Here is a 17484-nt window from a genome sequence, read left to right as displayed (position 1 = left end):
TTTCTTATGGGTTTAATTGTGCCCCCCCCCAAGCTATAGTGAAATCTTAACCCTCAGTATTCCAGAATATGAGGTTATTTGGAAATAGGACCATTGTAGATGTAATGAAATTAAGATAATGCCATTCTGGAGTAGATTGAGTCCTTGGTTCAGTAGAACTGGTAGACTTATAAGAAGAGAAGAGGGACATAGGGAGAAGATGGCCATGTGACAACAGAGGCAGAGATTACAGGCTACAAACCAAAAAGCTACTAAGTAGGATCAGCAACCATGAGAAGCTAGAAGGAGGCAAGAAGCATTCTTTCCCCCTGCCATTAGAGAGAGCATGGTCTTGTCATCACCTTGATTTCAGACTTCCAACCTTCAGAACTGAGAGAATACATTTCTCTTGTTCTAAGGGGCCAGCTTGTGCTACTTTGTTAGAGCAGCCTTAGGAAAAGAATACATAGGTCATTCTAAGAATAAAGATGAACTTGATTTAAGATAGAAGAGCAGTCTTCCCTGGGCTAGATAGTATGCAGGATTTTATTATTCATATTGATTTTGCCTGATTTATTTACCTTGCATCCTCAGTGTTTAATAAGAATTCAGTGAATGAATGAAGGAATGCATGCATTTTTTAAAAGATTTATTTATTTTTTTTTGAGAGAGAGTGAAGAATAGAATCTCAAGCAGACTGCCTCCTGAGTGGGGAGGCCAATGTAGGACTCAATCTCATGACTCTGAGATCATGACTTGAGCAGAAACTAAGAGTCAGATATACAACAGACTGAGCCACCCAGGCACCCCATGAATGTATTTACTTAAGGTGATGTCTTTGTCTGGATGTCTTCGCTCCTTGACTTCTCCACTTCCTCTACCTGGAAGACTTTTCCTCATCCTTCCTATAACACTTCCTGTAACTTTTTGAAGAACCTTTTGTTTTCTAGATAGGAGAGACTGTGTTATCAACCTTCAAATCATCCAAAATGCTGAACAGTACTTTGTAGAAAACAAATGCTCAATTCCATAGTAAATATTCATTAGATTGAATTTAGTTAGTTAAATTTTCTTTTTTTTTTTAAATTTTATTTATTTATTTGACATACAGAGATCACAAGTAGGCTGAGAGGCAGGCAGAGAGAGAGAGAGGTGGAAGCAGGCTCCCCGCTGAGCAGAGAGCCTGACGCGGGGCTCGATTCCAGGACCCCGGGATCATGACCTGAGCCAAAGGCAGAGGCTTTAACCCACTGAGCCACCTAGGTGCCCCTAAATTGGTTAAATTTTCACTATTACCCCAATGTTCTCTTTTTCAATCAAGTCTGTCCCAAGTTCTGCTTCATAATTTACCTTTGTCCCATATTTCAAAGACTAAGATGTTAGAACAGCTGTTCCAGTTCCTTTAGGGAACCAATGAACAGCTGATAATATTTTTCCATACTTACTTCATGATTTTCTTGCTGAAATTGTAAAAAGAAATATCAGACATCTTGATAGTTTACCACTACATATCCTAGTACGTATTTCTAAACCCTAGTATGTATTTCTGAAAGGTAAGAACATTTTCTTGTTTAATGACAAGATTATTATTATACCCAATACAACTTACTATAATTGTATCAATATTATCTAATACCATCCTACATGAACATGAATACATGTTCAGCTTTCCCGAATTATCTCAAAATGGATTTCATTGTTGCTCTATTCAAACTATGATCTATTCAGTTTCCATTCATTGCATGTGACTGTTTGGTCTTTTAAGTAAATTTCAGTTAAGACAATTGCTCTGTTGCCTGCCTTCCTTTATATAACATGATGTCAGATCTAGATGATAGGTTTACAGAGTTTATATTTCTGTTCATCTGTATGTTCAAAGTTCATACATAGTAAAAAGTTTAAAAAAATAATCAAGTTCAAATGGATCATAGATTTAAATGTAAAATATAAAACCCTAAGGCTTTTATAAAATGACATAGGATAAAAAGTCTTTGGGACCTATGGCTTGATAAAGAGTTTTTTAGGTCTGACTAAAAATCACCATTCTTAAAAATTAAATTGGTAAATTGGGTTTCATCAAAAGTAAAAGTTTTGCTTTGAGAAATGCCCTATTAAGAGAATGACAAGACAAACTACAGAGAGGGAGAAATTATTTGTGAATTTCATATCTAACGAAGGACTAGTATTTAGCATATATAAAGAATGTGCAATACTCAACAGTAAGAAAGCAAACAATCCATGTAGGAAATGGGTGAAAGAAATGAATAGGAAAAGATATATTTCATCAAAAATGATATTCATATGACAAGCACATAAAAATTTGTTCAGTATCACTTGCCATTAAGGACATTAAAACCATTATGAGATACCACTACACACTCTTAAGAACTACAATCAAATAGTGACAATACCGAATGTTCATGAGGCTGCACAGAAACTGGATATCTCACACACAGTTGTTGAGAGCATAAAATTGCAGAGTTACTTTGGAAAATCATTTGGAAGTTTCCTAAAAATCAACAACTAAAACTAAATATATACTTGTTATTCAACCAAACAATCATACTCTTGGACATTTATTTCAAAGAAATGAAAAATTATGTCTATGTGAAAACTGGTACATGAATGTTCATAGCATCTTTATTCATAATAGCCCCAAACTGGAAACAACACAAATGTCCTTCAATGGGTAAATGAAAAAAACCGGATACATTCATGCTAAGTCATATTATTCATCATTGAAAGAATAACCAATTGATATACATATCAACCTGGAACGATCTAAGGAATTATGCTGAGAAAAAAAAAAGCACATATGAAAGGTCATATGCTATGTTATTACATTTATATAACATTCTTTAAATGGTAAAATTATAGCAACAGAGACAAAAGTAGTGATTGACAAGTGTATGGGATGGCAAGAGGGTATAACTTGAGAAGATCTTTGTGGTAAGTGATGTTTACATGTTTCTACACATGTGATAAGTATGAGATAGAACTAACCACACACATTGTACCAAAATCAACTTCCTGGTAATCATATTTCTCTATAGTTATCTAAAATATAAATATTGGGAAAACTGGGCCAAGGGCTAATGGGACTTCCCTGTACTATTCTTGCAACTTCCTGAGAATTTATACTTATTTCCAAACAAAAAGTTCAAATTAATCCAAAACTAATGGGTTGCATTCCAGGCAATTACTGGACTCCATGCATCATCATCCCATCTTCTCACTCTTTTGTTTTGTTTTGTTTTGTTTTGTTTATTTGACAGACAGAGATCACAAGTAGACAGAGAGGCAGGCAGAGAGAGAGAGAGAAGGAAGCAGGCTCCTTGCTGAGCAGAGAGCCTGATGCGGACTCGATCCCAGGACCCTGAGATCATGACCTTAGCTGAAGGCAGCGGCTTAACCCACTGAGCCACCCAGGTGCCCCCATCTTCTCACTCTTGATTCAGTGCCTCTTTTTCCTGAACTTTACCTTTCCATCTGACTTATATCTTGGGTTCCCTTCTCTATATCATTTAACATGAGATGATGTCCATGCCAAATCACAGTGATGCCATGCTTCTCAAATCAGAACTACATAGGAGGCTTGCTAAAACACAGATTCCAGGTCTCCCGCCCTGCCGCGCAGCCTGCTTCCCGGCCATGGCCCACCAGGAGCGCACGTTCATCGCCATCAAGCCGGACGGCGTGCAGCGCGGCCTGGTGGGCGAGATCATCAAGCGCTTCGAGCAGAAGGGGTTCCGCCTCGTGGCCATGAAGTTCCTGCAGGCCTCTCAGGAGCTCCTGAAGCAGCACTACATTGACCTGAAGGACCGTCCCTTCTTCCCAGGGCTGGTGAAGTACATGAACTCCGGGCCGGTTGTGGCCATGGTCTGGGAGGGACTGAATGTGGTGAAGACGGGGCGGATGATGCTTGGGGAGACCAACCCAGCGGATTCTAAGCCAGGCACCATTCGTGGGGACTTCTGCATTCAAGTTGGGAGGAACATCATTCATGGCAGTGATTCAGTGAAAAGTGCGGAGAAAGAAATCAGCCTCTGGTTCAAGCCTGAAGAGCTGGTGGATTACAAGTCTTGTGCTTTTGACTGGATCTATGAATAAAAGGCGGACAAAGCCTCGGTCCCCTTTGGCCCCACTTGATGTGTCCCTGGACACAGCTCTTCATTCCAGTGACTTGGAAATAATAGAATCAATCTTTCTTTTCTAAAACCTACTTACCAATAAAGCCTTTGGAAACGGGAAAAAAAACAAAAAACAACAACAAAAAAAAACACAGATTCCAGGGCCCAGCTCCAAATATTCTGATTCAGGAAGTCTGGGAGATGCTGATAAGTGGCATTTCTAATATAGTCTCAGGTGATGCTGATGGCGACTGTACTTGGTACTCCTGGCACAATGTTTTATTTAAAACTGATAGTCAAGACCCCTGGAACCTAATCTCTAACCTATAGATGTTCATCAACACAATGTCTCTGAACCTTGGTTTTTGAAAATGTTAGGTACTCAGCTTATGGGATTATTGTGAAAGAGATGAAGTATATCCAGCTACTGAAATAGAGGATGTGAGAGCTAGGGTCACAGAGGTAGCCAGGGTCACTCAGGTTTGAAGAGTCAGATCTTTTAACTCTCCACTTGGGTTCTTTTCCACTATATCAGGTGATCACTTCTGTAACTCAATTAGGAATCCTGATCTTATACAACTGACCATTCCTTTTACTCAGTGCCCATTTCACCTCACTCAGTAAAACATAGTTTAGGTACTACTTACTGATTCAGTTCTACTTTGGGGTATAATTCTGCCACAAAAACCCACAGTGGGAAGCATAAATTTAGGGAAATTTCTAGATGTATATTGCCAAGGATAGTATGACTTTATAGCATTACATGCTGTTTTAAAAAGCAGTTCCCTAGTTGAAACTTTTGTAGTGGGACCATAAATTGGGGGATCTGAGTTTTCTAGGCCTGGCTCTGCCATTAAAGTTCCCTGACCCTGGGCAAGACACAGTTCTTCCTTTCTAACTTTCTCCTCTGTAGCATAAGACATTTTTTAAAAAAGGTTTTATTTTGAGAGGGAAAGCACAAGCTGGGGGAGTGGTAGAGGGAGATGAAGAAGCCAGCTCCCCACTGAGCATGGAGCCTGATGCAGGACTCCATCCCAGGACCCTGAGATCACGACCTAAGACAAAGGCAGACACTTAAATGACTGAGCCACCCCGGCGCACCACGACTTTTTTTTTTTTTTTTAAATAAAGATGAATTCTCCAGTCTTTTCCTTACCTTGTTAATTAATAGCTGTAGTGAGGATCGGGGGCAAAGCATGGATTTGGAATCTGATTCAGATTCAGTCTACTTCTGTCAATGATCGACAGTGCTAACTTGTCCAACTGACATAATTTTTATAGACTTTTGTTCCCTTTTCTACAAAATGAATATAATAATATATCCCTCCTAATTTAGTTATCATTATGAAACATTATAATGTGTATACAAAACTCACAGTCATAAAGTAAAGTAACAATCGCTGATCCTTCTATATTTTGTCTTCTTTTTTTTTTTTCCTCTCCCTCTCTCTCATCCTCTGTTCTGTCTTACATCTTCACTCACAGAATTCTCGTTTCCAAATATGACCTTGATATACATTTTCTGGGTACTAAGAAAATAAGACCCTATTCATCAACCCAACAAATATTTAACTAGTACCTAACATATAGCTGGCAAATTCTTGGAATCATGGGGAGTAATCCTAAAAGGATTATTTCTATTTTCCCCAGTCCAAACTGCTTTGGACTACATTGATTCTTGAAGGTATTGCTGTATTCTCCATCTTCTTTATGTACGGTAGCAGCACAACAATTTCTTGGCATCTAAGAGGTGAAGTCAAACCCAAATCAGGAAATCCATTGAGTTTTCAGTGCAATTTTATATTCCTTATTCATTTTGCCCCCTTAAAAGCCAACCTTATGAGTATTTCATCAAGGGTTTTAGCTCCATTGTACCATTGCACAGAGATCAGGTCTCTATCTTGAGCTCTATGTGATTTTTTTTTTCCAAATTAGTTCATTTCTATTGCAGAGAGTGGCTAGTTATTCACCAAAACCACTTCCTCATCTTCCTGTATACACAGAAAGACAACACTCTCCACTCTGCCTTGCAGTTTGGTGTGATTGAATATTTGAGTTCCTGTCAATGGAATGTGAGTGTTAATATGTTGAGTATCACTTCTGGATCTGGTCTAAACTCCCAGTAAACTTTCCCATGCATGATACATTTCTGTTTGTTACAGCTACTAACATTGCCTTAACTTACAATCATTTTTCTGTCACTCCAATGTCTCTGTTTCTCCTTTTCCCCATTCTGTACCTCTGCCTCCCTTCCTAATAATGTGTTTCTTTCCTAAAAAGCACTAATTTTTCTATCTATCCTTTTAGGCTCACATCATGTGAGCACTATGTCATGTGAGCTGTAGATATGTTCCCCCAAATCCTTTCAAGCACTCTATCTCTAAATACTTGTAGCATGAACAATCAGTATTATGCAGATTTTTGCTACTTGATTAAATTGGAGAATATTGGTCATGTATATTGGGTTTCACTCAAATCAGATTGTCTTAGATCATCATATACTCATGACACCCCAGGAGGTATTGAATATACAGTAAGAACTTAAGAAATTTCTGCTGATTAATTGAAAGTTACTGGTTTGATAAGAAAATTGAAAATACCTGACCATTTCCTGGCTATTTATTAATTTTCAAGGATTTCTTGAATGTCTATTATGACTTTGGCATTGCTGTAGAAACCAAGACCAAAGTAAGCATACTACCTCATTTATCTACCCTTCTGAGTGAGTGTCTTTTCATTTTTTCCACCCTAGACCCTCCCTCTTGGAGTTGGCTGCTATCTATGCCCTGGCAAGGGATATCTATATGGTTTGTTGAATAGACTAAGCCTTAATTCCAGACACTTTGATGGTCATACCCTGGCTCCTTTTTTTTTTTTTTTCAGTTAAAACAAGGATAATATCCTTATTCTCTGTGAACCTCTAGCTCTGTCACCATAAAACAAGGAGAGTCATGTGTAACTTACAAGGTTGTCATGACAATGAAATAAATAGCATGTTTAAAGAAAGGGTTTAAACCTGAATAAATATAGCAGATGCTCAGATAAGGTGAGTTCCCCCTTAGCATGGCCTATTTATTTAGAAAGAAGACATCTTTCCCGGGGGGACACGCAGACATTTAGAATCATATTTGATTTGGAGTAGGTGACCAGCTTAGAGGGCCTAGAGTACCTCTCTGCCTTGTGTTTAAGAATTCCCCAAAGGCAGGGGGAGGTGCCTGGGTGGCTCAGTGGGTTAAGCCTCTGCCTTCAGCTCAGGTCACGATCTCAGGGTCCTGGGATCAAGCCCTGCATAGGGCTCTCGGCTCTGCTTCCCTCTCTCTCTCTGCCTACTTGTGATCTCTCTCTCTCTGTCAAATAAATAAATAAATAAATAAATTCCCCAAGGATTCTTAGCTGGGACCTTTACAGGGAAAATACAGGGACAGAGAATTTGTATCATCTTTATATTCGGGGGAGGACAGATGAAAATGTTGATTTACTAGACATGCGAGGTTGGGGGACACTGACATTCTTCCTAATTTCTTGCTTCTTTTTCTGACTCAGACTTTCAAGCTTACAGGGCAAACGAATAGCAGTTTAAGCTTGTTTCATCCCTATGTCATGACGATTATGCCATGTGTGAAATGTGCATCCTTGCAAATGAGATGGGGAATATGAGAACGTAGCACTCAGGCTCTGAGAAGGCTCTGAGAAGCAACCCACCAGGCCAGGATGGGGGAGATATGGCTAAACAGCTGCACGTGTGAGAGGGATTAGCGATTTCAGCTGACTGCCAGCCCAACATGAGTCACCAGTGTGTTGAGGCTGCCAAGAGGATAATTTGATCTGGGGCTGAATTAACAGGGCTGTAGTGTCCAGACCAAAGGGAGTGATCCTCCTGCTGTCTCGGCATGAAGCAGACCACACCTAATGTGCTGCAGCTCTTATTTACCCCAAATACCCACTCTTTTTTTTTTATGATTTTATTTATTTATTTGACAGACAGAGATCACAAGTAAGCAGAGAGGCAGGCAGAGAGAGAGAGAGAGAGAGAGAGGAGGAAACAGACTCTCCGCTGAGCAGAGAGCCCGATGCGGGGCTCGATCCCAGGACCCTGAGATCATGACCTGAGCCGAAGGCAGAGACTTTAACCCACTGAGCCCCCAGGCACCCTCCAAATACCCACTCTTTATAGTGGACTGTACCAAGAGGAGTTTATTGTATCATGACAACGGATCGTCTAATAATCATGTTAAGAAATGTATTCCTTTACCTTATCTCTACTCTAGAACTTACCATGCAAGTTGTGTTATTTTATAGGTAGGCGTTTGCACCATTGAGGGCTAGGAACACGTCTTTCTCTTTTGTCTAACTTGTAGTATAAATGAGATGGAAAATTTTGGGTTCTTTTTTTACAAAAATGGATCAGCTTCTAGAAGCAGTGTCTGCTGTAGGGAGCTTGAATGTTGTAGTCAAACTGATCTGGATTCAAATCCTGTTTCAACCAGGAAGAACAAAAGAAATTATGCAGTTACTCCTCTAATTTCCAGTTCTATGTTTTGGAGTTAGAGTGTTTTTCTTCATACTCCTGTGTTCCCGCAACCTTTGTTGCATACTTGTGTACTAGACACGAGCCCATAGACTTATATCATCCTTATCTTCCTTTTATATAAAACAATAAAACATTGAATCTGGGGAGCTATGTCTCCATAATAAAGAAATTTTGGAAGTTAATTAGGTAGGGAATGGGGCAATGCAGAAATGGGAATCTGGTTTGATGACGTGCTGGGGATTTTAGGCAGAATGATAAAGAATCAGGTACTAGACATTAGACACAATCCTGTTTCAAGTTACCAGAGTTAAAGCAGGTGACTTCATGACTGGGAATGGGGTCAAAATAAAAACTATCAAACTACCCCCCCCTTACCCTCCCTCTTCACCTCACCTATTAATCAGGACGTAAGATTGAACTAACAGCAAATGAGCAGTGAGAGAAGCCAAGGGTAATTCACGCAGAGATTCACTGGCATGGCTGGGTACATCTTTCCTTCTTTCAAAATTAATTAAAATGAAGCAAAGCAAAACAAAAAACAAAAAAAATTTGAACATGAGAAATATATAGAAAGGGGAGATGCATATTATTCTGAAGACTCAAAAGAAGGACTCATGTCTTAAATATATATTATGTAGGAAGCCAAGAAAATTTAAAACAAAATCTTGGAAAAGAATGTAACAGATTCTTTATGAAATAGAGAATAATAAAATTTAGCTTTTGAAGTAGAGTGCTTTGTAACAAATACAAATAAAAAGGAATGAATTACCGATAATATTGATATTATGGATGAAACTTAAAAGCAATAAACTGAGCCAAAGAAGACAGAAAGAAAGGGTCACACATTCTATAGGATTCCATTTATATGAAATTCTGGAAAAGGTGAAATCAATCTAGAGCAACAGAAAGCAAACCGGTGGTTTCTAGGGCTGCGGTAGAGAAGAACTGCCTGCAAAAGGGTGCTGAGAAAACTTTTGTGAAGATGGAATGAATCTCTGCCTTAATTAGGGTGGTGATTACATAAATTTATGCATTGGTCAAAGCTCACCAATCTGTACATTTCTGATGGGTGCATTTTGTATGTATGTGTGTAAATTATATATTTTCTATGTTGCAAAATATTCTAAACACAACTGAAATGTAGATGCAAATGAAAAGTAATGGTGGGAAATATTTATTCAGACTAACATAGGGAAAGAATATCTTTGCTATATTGGAAAAAATACCTACATTATTATAAAAAATAGCTAAAATACCTGAAGAAGTAATTCATAGATGTGCATATGGCTAGTACCCTTTTGAATATATTTGCCACCATTATCAAACAATGCAAATAAAAACAATAATTTTCTCATTTTCTTTTTTAATCCTTTCATCTGTTTCACTCATCTTCCCATCCATGTTGCAAATGACAAGATCTCATTCTTTTTTATGGCTGAGTAATATTCCATTATATATATGTGTGTGTGATATTCTATATATATGAGTAATATTTGAATAATATTCCATTATATATGTATGTATACACAAATACCACTTCTTTATCCATTCACCTATTGATGGATACTTGGGCTGCTTTCATACCTTGGCTACTGCAAATGCTGCTGCAATAAGCATATTGCATGTGCTTTCTATGCATATAGAAATATGCATATAGGGGTACATATAATTTTCTAATTTTCAACTATCAGCTTTGAAAAAATTAAAAAATACTTAATAATCTGAAAAGTGTGACCAGCATATCGTGCTAGGAGAATCTTTGGGCTTTTTCTGAAGGCAGTCTGGAAAAAAACAATATTCATCAAGTGTCTGAAGAGAAACACTTGACCTTGACCCTGGTCATTGTATTTCTCAGAATGTGTGTTGAGGAAATGTTGAAATTTTGATGAGTGCATGCATCACGGTATTCTGTATAATAGGAAAGACTGAAAGAATCTTCATATAGACTAAGAGGGAAATGATGGAAGTATAATAATCTATTGGACATAACTTACACCATTTATAAGCACATGATAACCCACAGGACAATGTAAAATTGTGATAGCTTCTATGATTGTTTTATAAGGACAGTGAGGATATACGTAAGCAGAATAAAAACACATAGGATGATTGACATCTTATTTTCTTTATCTAGTTTTTTATTTTCCAAAATGCCCTCAATTAGATCTCTTGAGCAGCATTCCCAGATAGGACATGATGTTTAGGCCTAGGGAGGCAGTGTGACATCAGGGATGTGAGAACATACCAGCTGCTGGTGGCACAGACTTAGCATGGCAGCAAGAGAAATAGGCATGAAAAAGCCTAGCAATAGGGCCCTTAGGTGGCTCAGTTGGTTAGGCATCTGCCTTTGGCTCAGGTCCTGATCTCAGGATCCTGGGATTGAGCCCCGCATCAGGCTCCTTGCTCAACAGTGAGTCTGTTTCTCCCTCTCCCTCTGTGATCCCTCTCACTTTTGATCACTCTCAAAGAAATAAATAGAATTTTTTTTTAATAAAGCTCTGGTAGATTTACTCTGTAGGTCAATTTATGATACTTACGTTTTTTGGGTTTCCTTCCATTTTTTACCCTTTACTATAATTTTTTTGGAAATGTCTTCCATCACTTATGTCCCAAACTTACCAGTATATACATCCTCATATATTCTGTCAAAGATAAATTTGGTATGAAAAAAACCCCAACAAAAATAAAATTTGCAAAAAAGCCAGTCCTTCTGTGTTAGGTGCTTTAGAAGAAATAAATATTATCTCTAATGACTTTTCGGCCCACCTGGGGGAAAAAAAGACATATAAGAAAAAAAGGGGGGCACTTGGGTGGCTCAGTGGGTTAAGCCTCTGCCTTCGGCTTGGGTCATGATCTCAGGGTCCTGGGATCGAGCCCCACATCAGGTTCTCTGCTCGGCGGGGAGCCTGCTTCCTCCTCTCCCTCTGCCTGCCTCTCTGCCTACTTGTGATCACTCTCTGTGTCAAATAAATAAATAAAATATTAAAAAAAGAAGAAGAAAAAGAGGGAACATCTATTAAAAAATAGCACGTGTCGGTCTGATTCTGGGCCTTTAATTCTGTTGTTTCTTTGGTCCACCAATCATTGCACAAATAGTACTCTGCTTATTTATTTTTTTGTATCTCTAAATTTTCTACTGGTATATATTCATGCAACTGAACTCATACTCAGCAATATCTCTCAACTCTCAGGAGTTATTATTTTATAGTTTACTTTGGGTTTTCAGTAATGATATTATATTTGAAAATTGGAACTTTATATCTTTCTAATTCATATAATTTTATTTATTTTTACTCTTTTGTTGAGCTGGCTAACACCTGCAGCATAAGGTTACATAAAAAGTGATAGCATACTTCTAGTAGTTCATCATTAAATGAAACATTTGCTGTAAAATTTGCTATTTTAAAAATAAAAAGAAACATCCAGAAATCAGTGATGCAGCCAGAAAGCACTTTGAGAGCTCTATCAGGGGAAGCTGAAGATGGGTTCGTGATGAGGGCACATTTGGTTTACTGGAAGCAAAGTCAGGCTGAGCAGGCAGCAATGGGATTGATTAGTCAGGCAGGCCAGCAAGGCCTAATGGATAAAGTTACGAAGATAAAGTAGGACCCAGGCCTGTGTGGGTCCCTACCACCCCGGGTCAGGGTGTCCCTCTTTCCAGGGAAAAATCTAGAGACAAATGCTAAGATCAAGCCCCTACATTTCACAAAGAAATCTCAAAATAGCATCTCATTTTACATTATGACTAAAAAATAGCAAGGAGATGAGGACAATGGTTAAAAGAAGAAATCCACTTGGAAGGTCAAGGACAACCCTGTCTGAGAGCTAACATTTATTCGGGATTTACGATGTGCCAGGCACCCTCCTGAGAATATTGCTGTACTGACTCATTTTACCTTTGTAACAATTTCATCTGTCTACTCTCATTATTCCTAGTGTAAGGATGAGAAGGCTGAAGCCCAGATTTCCCAGCTTTTACATATCAGATCTGAGATTGTGCCTCCCCTCTGCTTGGGGTTGGCACACCTGCAGAGGTGAGAGGAGAAACCACTGAATCTCCAGAATGTTCCCTAAGAGCCTCCATCCAGGTCCAGATCACATTTAACTACTATTTATATTATATTATATTATATTATATTATATTATATTATATTATTATTTTATTTTATTTTCTCTATCTATCTATCTGTTTATATTTATCTATCCATCCATCTATCCATCCAGGTCCAGGTTGGATTTAACTACTATTTATTTATTTATTTGAGACAGAGAGACAGTGGGGGAGGGCAATGGGGGAGGGAGAGAGAGAGGGAGTCTTAAAATACTCTATGCCTAGTGCAGAGTCCAATGCCAGGTTCCATTTCATCACTCTGATGTCCTGGCCTGAGCCAAAATCAAGAGTCAAACACTTTACCCACTGAGCCACCCTTAAACTACTATTTTATTTATTTATTATTTATTTTTTATTTTTAAAGATTTTTATTTATTTATTTGATAGAGAGAGATCACAAGTAGGCAGAGAGGCAGGCAGAGAGAGGGGGAAGTAGGCTCCCCGCTGAGCAGAGAGCACGATGCGGGGCTTAATCCCAGGACTCTGAGATCATGACCCGAGCTGAAGACAGAGGCTTAAACCACTGAGCCACCCAGGCGCCCCTACTAAGTTATTTTTTAAAAGACTTTATTTATATATTTGACACAGAGAGAGAGGGATCACAAGCAGGCAGAGAGGTAAGCAGAGAGAGAGAAGGAAGCAGGCTCTCCACTGAGCAGAGAGCCCGACGTGGGGCTCGATCCCAGGACCCTGAGATCATGACCCGAGCCGAAGGCAGAGGCTTAACCCAAAGGCAGAGGCTTGAGCCACCCAAGCGTCCCCTAAACTGCTATTTTAAAGGGAGGTGATATTCAGCCCAAAGGAGGATTGCTCCAGGCAATAGGGAGGAAATGATGTCTTCCCTGTGGTTGGAAAAACCCTGAGATGTGGGACCATGGACAAAGCAAGGAGGAAAAACATGTATTTCTCAGGAAGGAGTACCTGACTCTAGGTTGGCTGGATCCAAAAAACACCTGAAGTTGGGAAGATTCTCAATTATTTTTTAGGTGTGATTTGCATGATTTAATTTTTATACCTTTGTTCAGCTTTTCATAAAAAATTTACAAATGGTTGCATGGGAGTCATGGAGACAGAGTGTTTTTGTGTCCTTGGTGTTTTTTGTGTACTCTAAAAAGTACAATGACAATATATTGTTCTTGTAATAAGAAATAAATAAATACTAAAAATAAGCAAGTTTAACTATGTGAAGCAAATAATAAAAATTATGCATAGAAAAAAAGTGTAAAAAATGTATTTAAATTTTTTTTCTGTTTTCCCATATCATCTGTTTTCTTCTATAGCTAGTATTTGTTACATTTATAATAGGAAAAACAGTAAACTTTTTTGGCACATCAAATATTTTTATTTAAGCTTCTGCTGAGTTATTTTCAAAATGTGCCCTCTGCCCCATGTAGATAGGGACTTCCTTCAGCAGGCATACAGAAGGCAGGGGATAGGTGAGATGAACACATTTTAGTCTGATCTATTAAGATATCTTTTGAACCTAGTCAATATTAGCTGGTTTTACTAACACATGGAATTTTTCAGACTCTTAGTGCATGTATGTGCACAAACACACATGCATGGGCTTTATTGAAAGATTACACTTTGCTTCTAAAGTGTTTGCTTCTAAAAGTAAAATAGGAGTATGCCCAAAATAGAAGTAAAATAGGAGAATGCCTATGTTTATTGCCTTTTTACATCATAATTAGATTTTTTTCTCAACATTGGTTATAAATATTTTCAAAAAGATTGAAAGGTGAGTTTTTACAGGGAACATCTATTAACCTACCTCTCAGGGTAGGTAATCAGCATTGTGCTCTTCTTGCACACCTGTCACAGACCCATCCATGTCTATTCATCCATCTTGGTGTACTTCAAGATTAGTTGCATGCAGATAGCAGTGGATGCCCCCCCACATACTTCAGCAGGCATATCAACATAACTAACGTTTATGTTTTGTGTGTCTTTCCTTAAAGATGAGACTTTATTATTATTATTATTATTATTATTTATTTATTTTTTTTTTTGGAGAAGTTTGAGGCTCACAGCAAAACTGAAGGAAAGGTAAAGATGTTCCATATACCTCCTGCCCCTGACACATGGGCAGTCTTCCTCCTACCTCCCTTGTCAGAGTGATACATTGTTGCCATCCATGAACCTACACTGACTTATCATTATCAGCCCAAGTCTGTAGTTCATCATACAATTCCCTCTTCCTGTTGCACTTTCTGTGGGGTTGAATACATGTGTGAGAACATGTATCCATCATTATGGAATCATGCAGAGTAGTTTCGCTGACCCCTAAATCCTCTGTTCTCTGCCCATTTATTCCTCTCCTTCCTAACCCTGGCAACCACTAATCTTTTTACCATCTCCTTAGTTTTGTCTTTCCATGTATGTGTGCACATACATGCACTAATTGAAATCACCCAATGTGTAAAGATTTTCAATGGCTTCTTTTACCTAGTAACTTGCAGTTAAGTTTCCTTTGAGTCTTTCCCTGTCCTGGTAGCTCATTTTCAGACCTGCATAATATTCCATTGTCCAGATGTACCACAGTTTATTTATCCATCACCTACTAAAGGATATATTGCTTACATCCAGGTTTTGGCAGTTTTGAATAAAGTTGCTATAAACATCGATGTGCAGGCTTTTCTACAGACCTAAGTTTTGAACTTCTTTGGGTGAATACCAAGGAGTCTGATTGCTGGATTATATGATAAGAGTATATTTGGATTTGTAAGAAAACTCCAAAATGTCTTTCAAAGTGACTGTACCATTCCATATTTCCATCAACAATGAATAAGAGTTCATGTTGTTCCATGTCTTTGCCAGCATTTGACACCTCATTATTACCCCAAGTCTGTAGTTCAAAATATCATTTGCTTTGTATGTTGTACATTCTATGGGTTGGTTAAATGTAGAAGAACATACATCTGTCGTTACAGCATCAGGGGGAGTACTTTCACTGCCTTAAAAATTCTTTGTGTTCTGCCTTTTTATTATTCTCTTCCAACCTTGACAACCACTAATCTTTTTACTATCAATTTACTTTGGTGTTGTCAGTGCTCCAGATGCTGGTCATTCTAAAAGCTGATTTTTTTTTTAAGGTCATGCATTCCTGCCAAAACATTGATTTTTTTTTCTTTTTTTTTTTTTAATTTTTTATTTTTTAAAAACATATATTTTTATCCCCAGGGGTACAGGTCTGTGAATTGCCAGGTTTACACACTTCACAGCACTCACCAAAGCACATACCCTCCCCAATGTCCATAACCCCACCCCCCTTCTCCCAACCCCCCTCCCCCCGCAACCCTCAGTTTGTTTTGTGAGATTAAGAGTCACTTATGGTTTGTCTCCCTCCCAATCCCATCTTGTTTCATTGATTCTTCTCCTACCCACTTAAGCCCCCATGTTGCAAAAACATAGATTTAAAAAAAAAAGATTTTGTTTATTCATTTGAGAGAGAGAATGGAAGAGAGAGCATGAGAGGGGAGAGGTCAGAGGGAGAAGCAGACTCCCCACTGAGCAGTGAGCTCAATGCGGGACTCGATCCTGAGACTCCACGACCATGACCTGAGCCAAAGGCAGTCACTTAACAAACTGAGCCACCCAGACACCCTCACTGAAACATATATTTAAAAATTAGGGGGGTAAAAAACATTATCTGGTCCTATATTCCAATTTCAGACTCATTAAATATTATAATTGTAAATAATTTTTGCTCCATAGTTTTAATGGAGCATCTGTATACCTGAATGTATAGTAAGTCTTTGCCCTTAGGGTACAATAAGTTCCTGGTTTATTCAAGAATTTCAGGCAGAGCTCTCATGGCCATGGATGACTTTCTACATGGAGGAGTGAGCGATGCAAGGAGAGACCGACTACAAATGCAGGTCCCACACCTCTGAGACATCCAGAATGTTCCCTACCTCTTACTGTAACTGCCACGTAACTTTCCTCCCTGACCCCCGAGTCAGGTCATTATCAGAAATGTATTGGAGTGCCTGGATGGCTCAGTTGGTTAAGTGTCTGCCTCTAGGTTTTCACTCCGGGCTTGATCTTGCATTTGTGGGATCCAGCTCCCTGTTGGGCTCTGTCCTCAGCACGAAGTATGCTTCTGATTCTATCTCCCTCTGCCTCCCACTTACTCTCTCTTTCAAATACACTCTTAAAAAAAATGTGTTGTTGTATTAAGCTGTTTGGGGAAAAACCCAAGTGATTAGAAGAAGGCATATGGGTTTCCAGCCAACTGGGGAAAATAATACACAGAATATTTTTGGGGGAAAAAAAAAAAAAAGGATTTTTAAGCAGGGTCAAAGCACAGACTAAGGTTTCAGGAGTAAGGTGGAAAACTGTGGGCCAAGACTCAGGGAATTTTTCATGGGGCAAAATATAATCTTGAGGGAAAGGTAGAGCTTGGACAATGGAAAGGGACAGGTACTTTGGACAACGGCTACAATGTAAGCAAGGATGCTATTTATGGGAGAGCAGGTGTACCTTGTGGTTGTAGTGGATTTTTTTCTTTTTTTTTTAGATATCGTAGATGCTAAGCTCTCATTAAGCTCTTTCCCATCAGGAATTCTTGGGTCACCACCATTCTTCCTGGCCCTCTGATCAATCTCACAATTGCTTTACAGTTTGCCTGAGGTTGCATCATTTCTGTCGTTACCCTCTGATCGCATCTGGGCACAGCTGCTCATGCTATTTGATTTGGCACCAGTTTATTTCATTGAGTAACACGGTAGACA

At 38.7% G+C, this 17484-nt stretch overlaps 1 protein-coding gene and 1 long non-coding RNA gene across 2 annotated transcripts in view; both read left to right on the top strand.

Moving 5' to 3' along the window:
* The window catches only part of LOC116575350, a 37408-nt gene that overhangs the window by 3078 nt on the left and 16846 nt on the right, over nt 1–17484 (top strand). The gene's annotated exons all lie outside the window — the stretch shown is intronic.
* LOC116575349 (nucleoside diphosphate kinase B) lies at nt 3597–4236 on the top strand. The gene has a single exon (XM_032316667.1). It carries the CDS (start codon nt 3631–3633, stop codon nt 4087–4089), a length of 459 nt encoding a protein of 152 aa, XP_032172558.1. The 5' UTR covers nt 3597–3630; the 3' UTR covers nt 4090–4236.

This window comes from Mustela erminea, chromosome 16 (assembly GCF_009829155.1).
Source record: "Mustela erminea isolate mMusErm1 chromosome 16, mMusErm1.Pri, whole genome shotgun sequence".
Lineage (NCBI taxonomy): Eukaryota > Metazoa > Chordata > Mammalia > Carnivora > Mustelidae > Mustela > Mustela erminea.
This window is presented reverse-complemented; position numbering and strand designations above follow the sequence as displayed.

What these genes read in the sequence shown, in the direction of transcription:
- LOC116575349 (XM_032316667.1), top strand. Translation starts at nt 3,631, where the DNA reads ATGGCCCACCAGGAGCGCACGTTCATCGCCATCAAGCCGGACGGCGTG.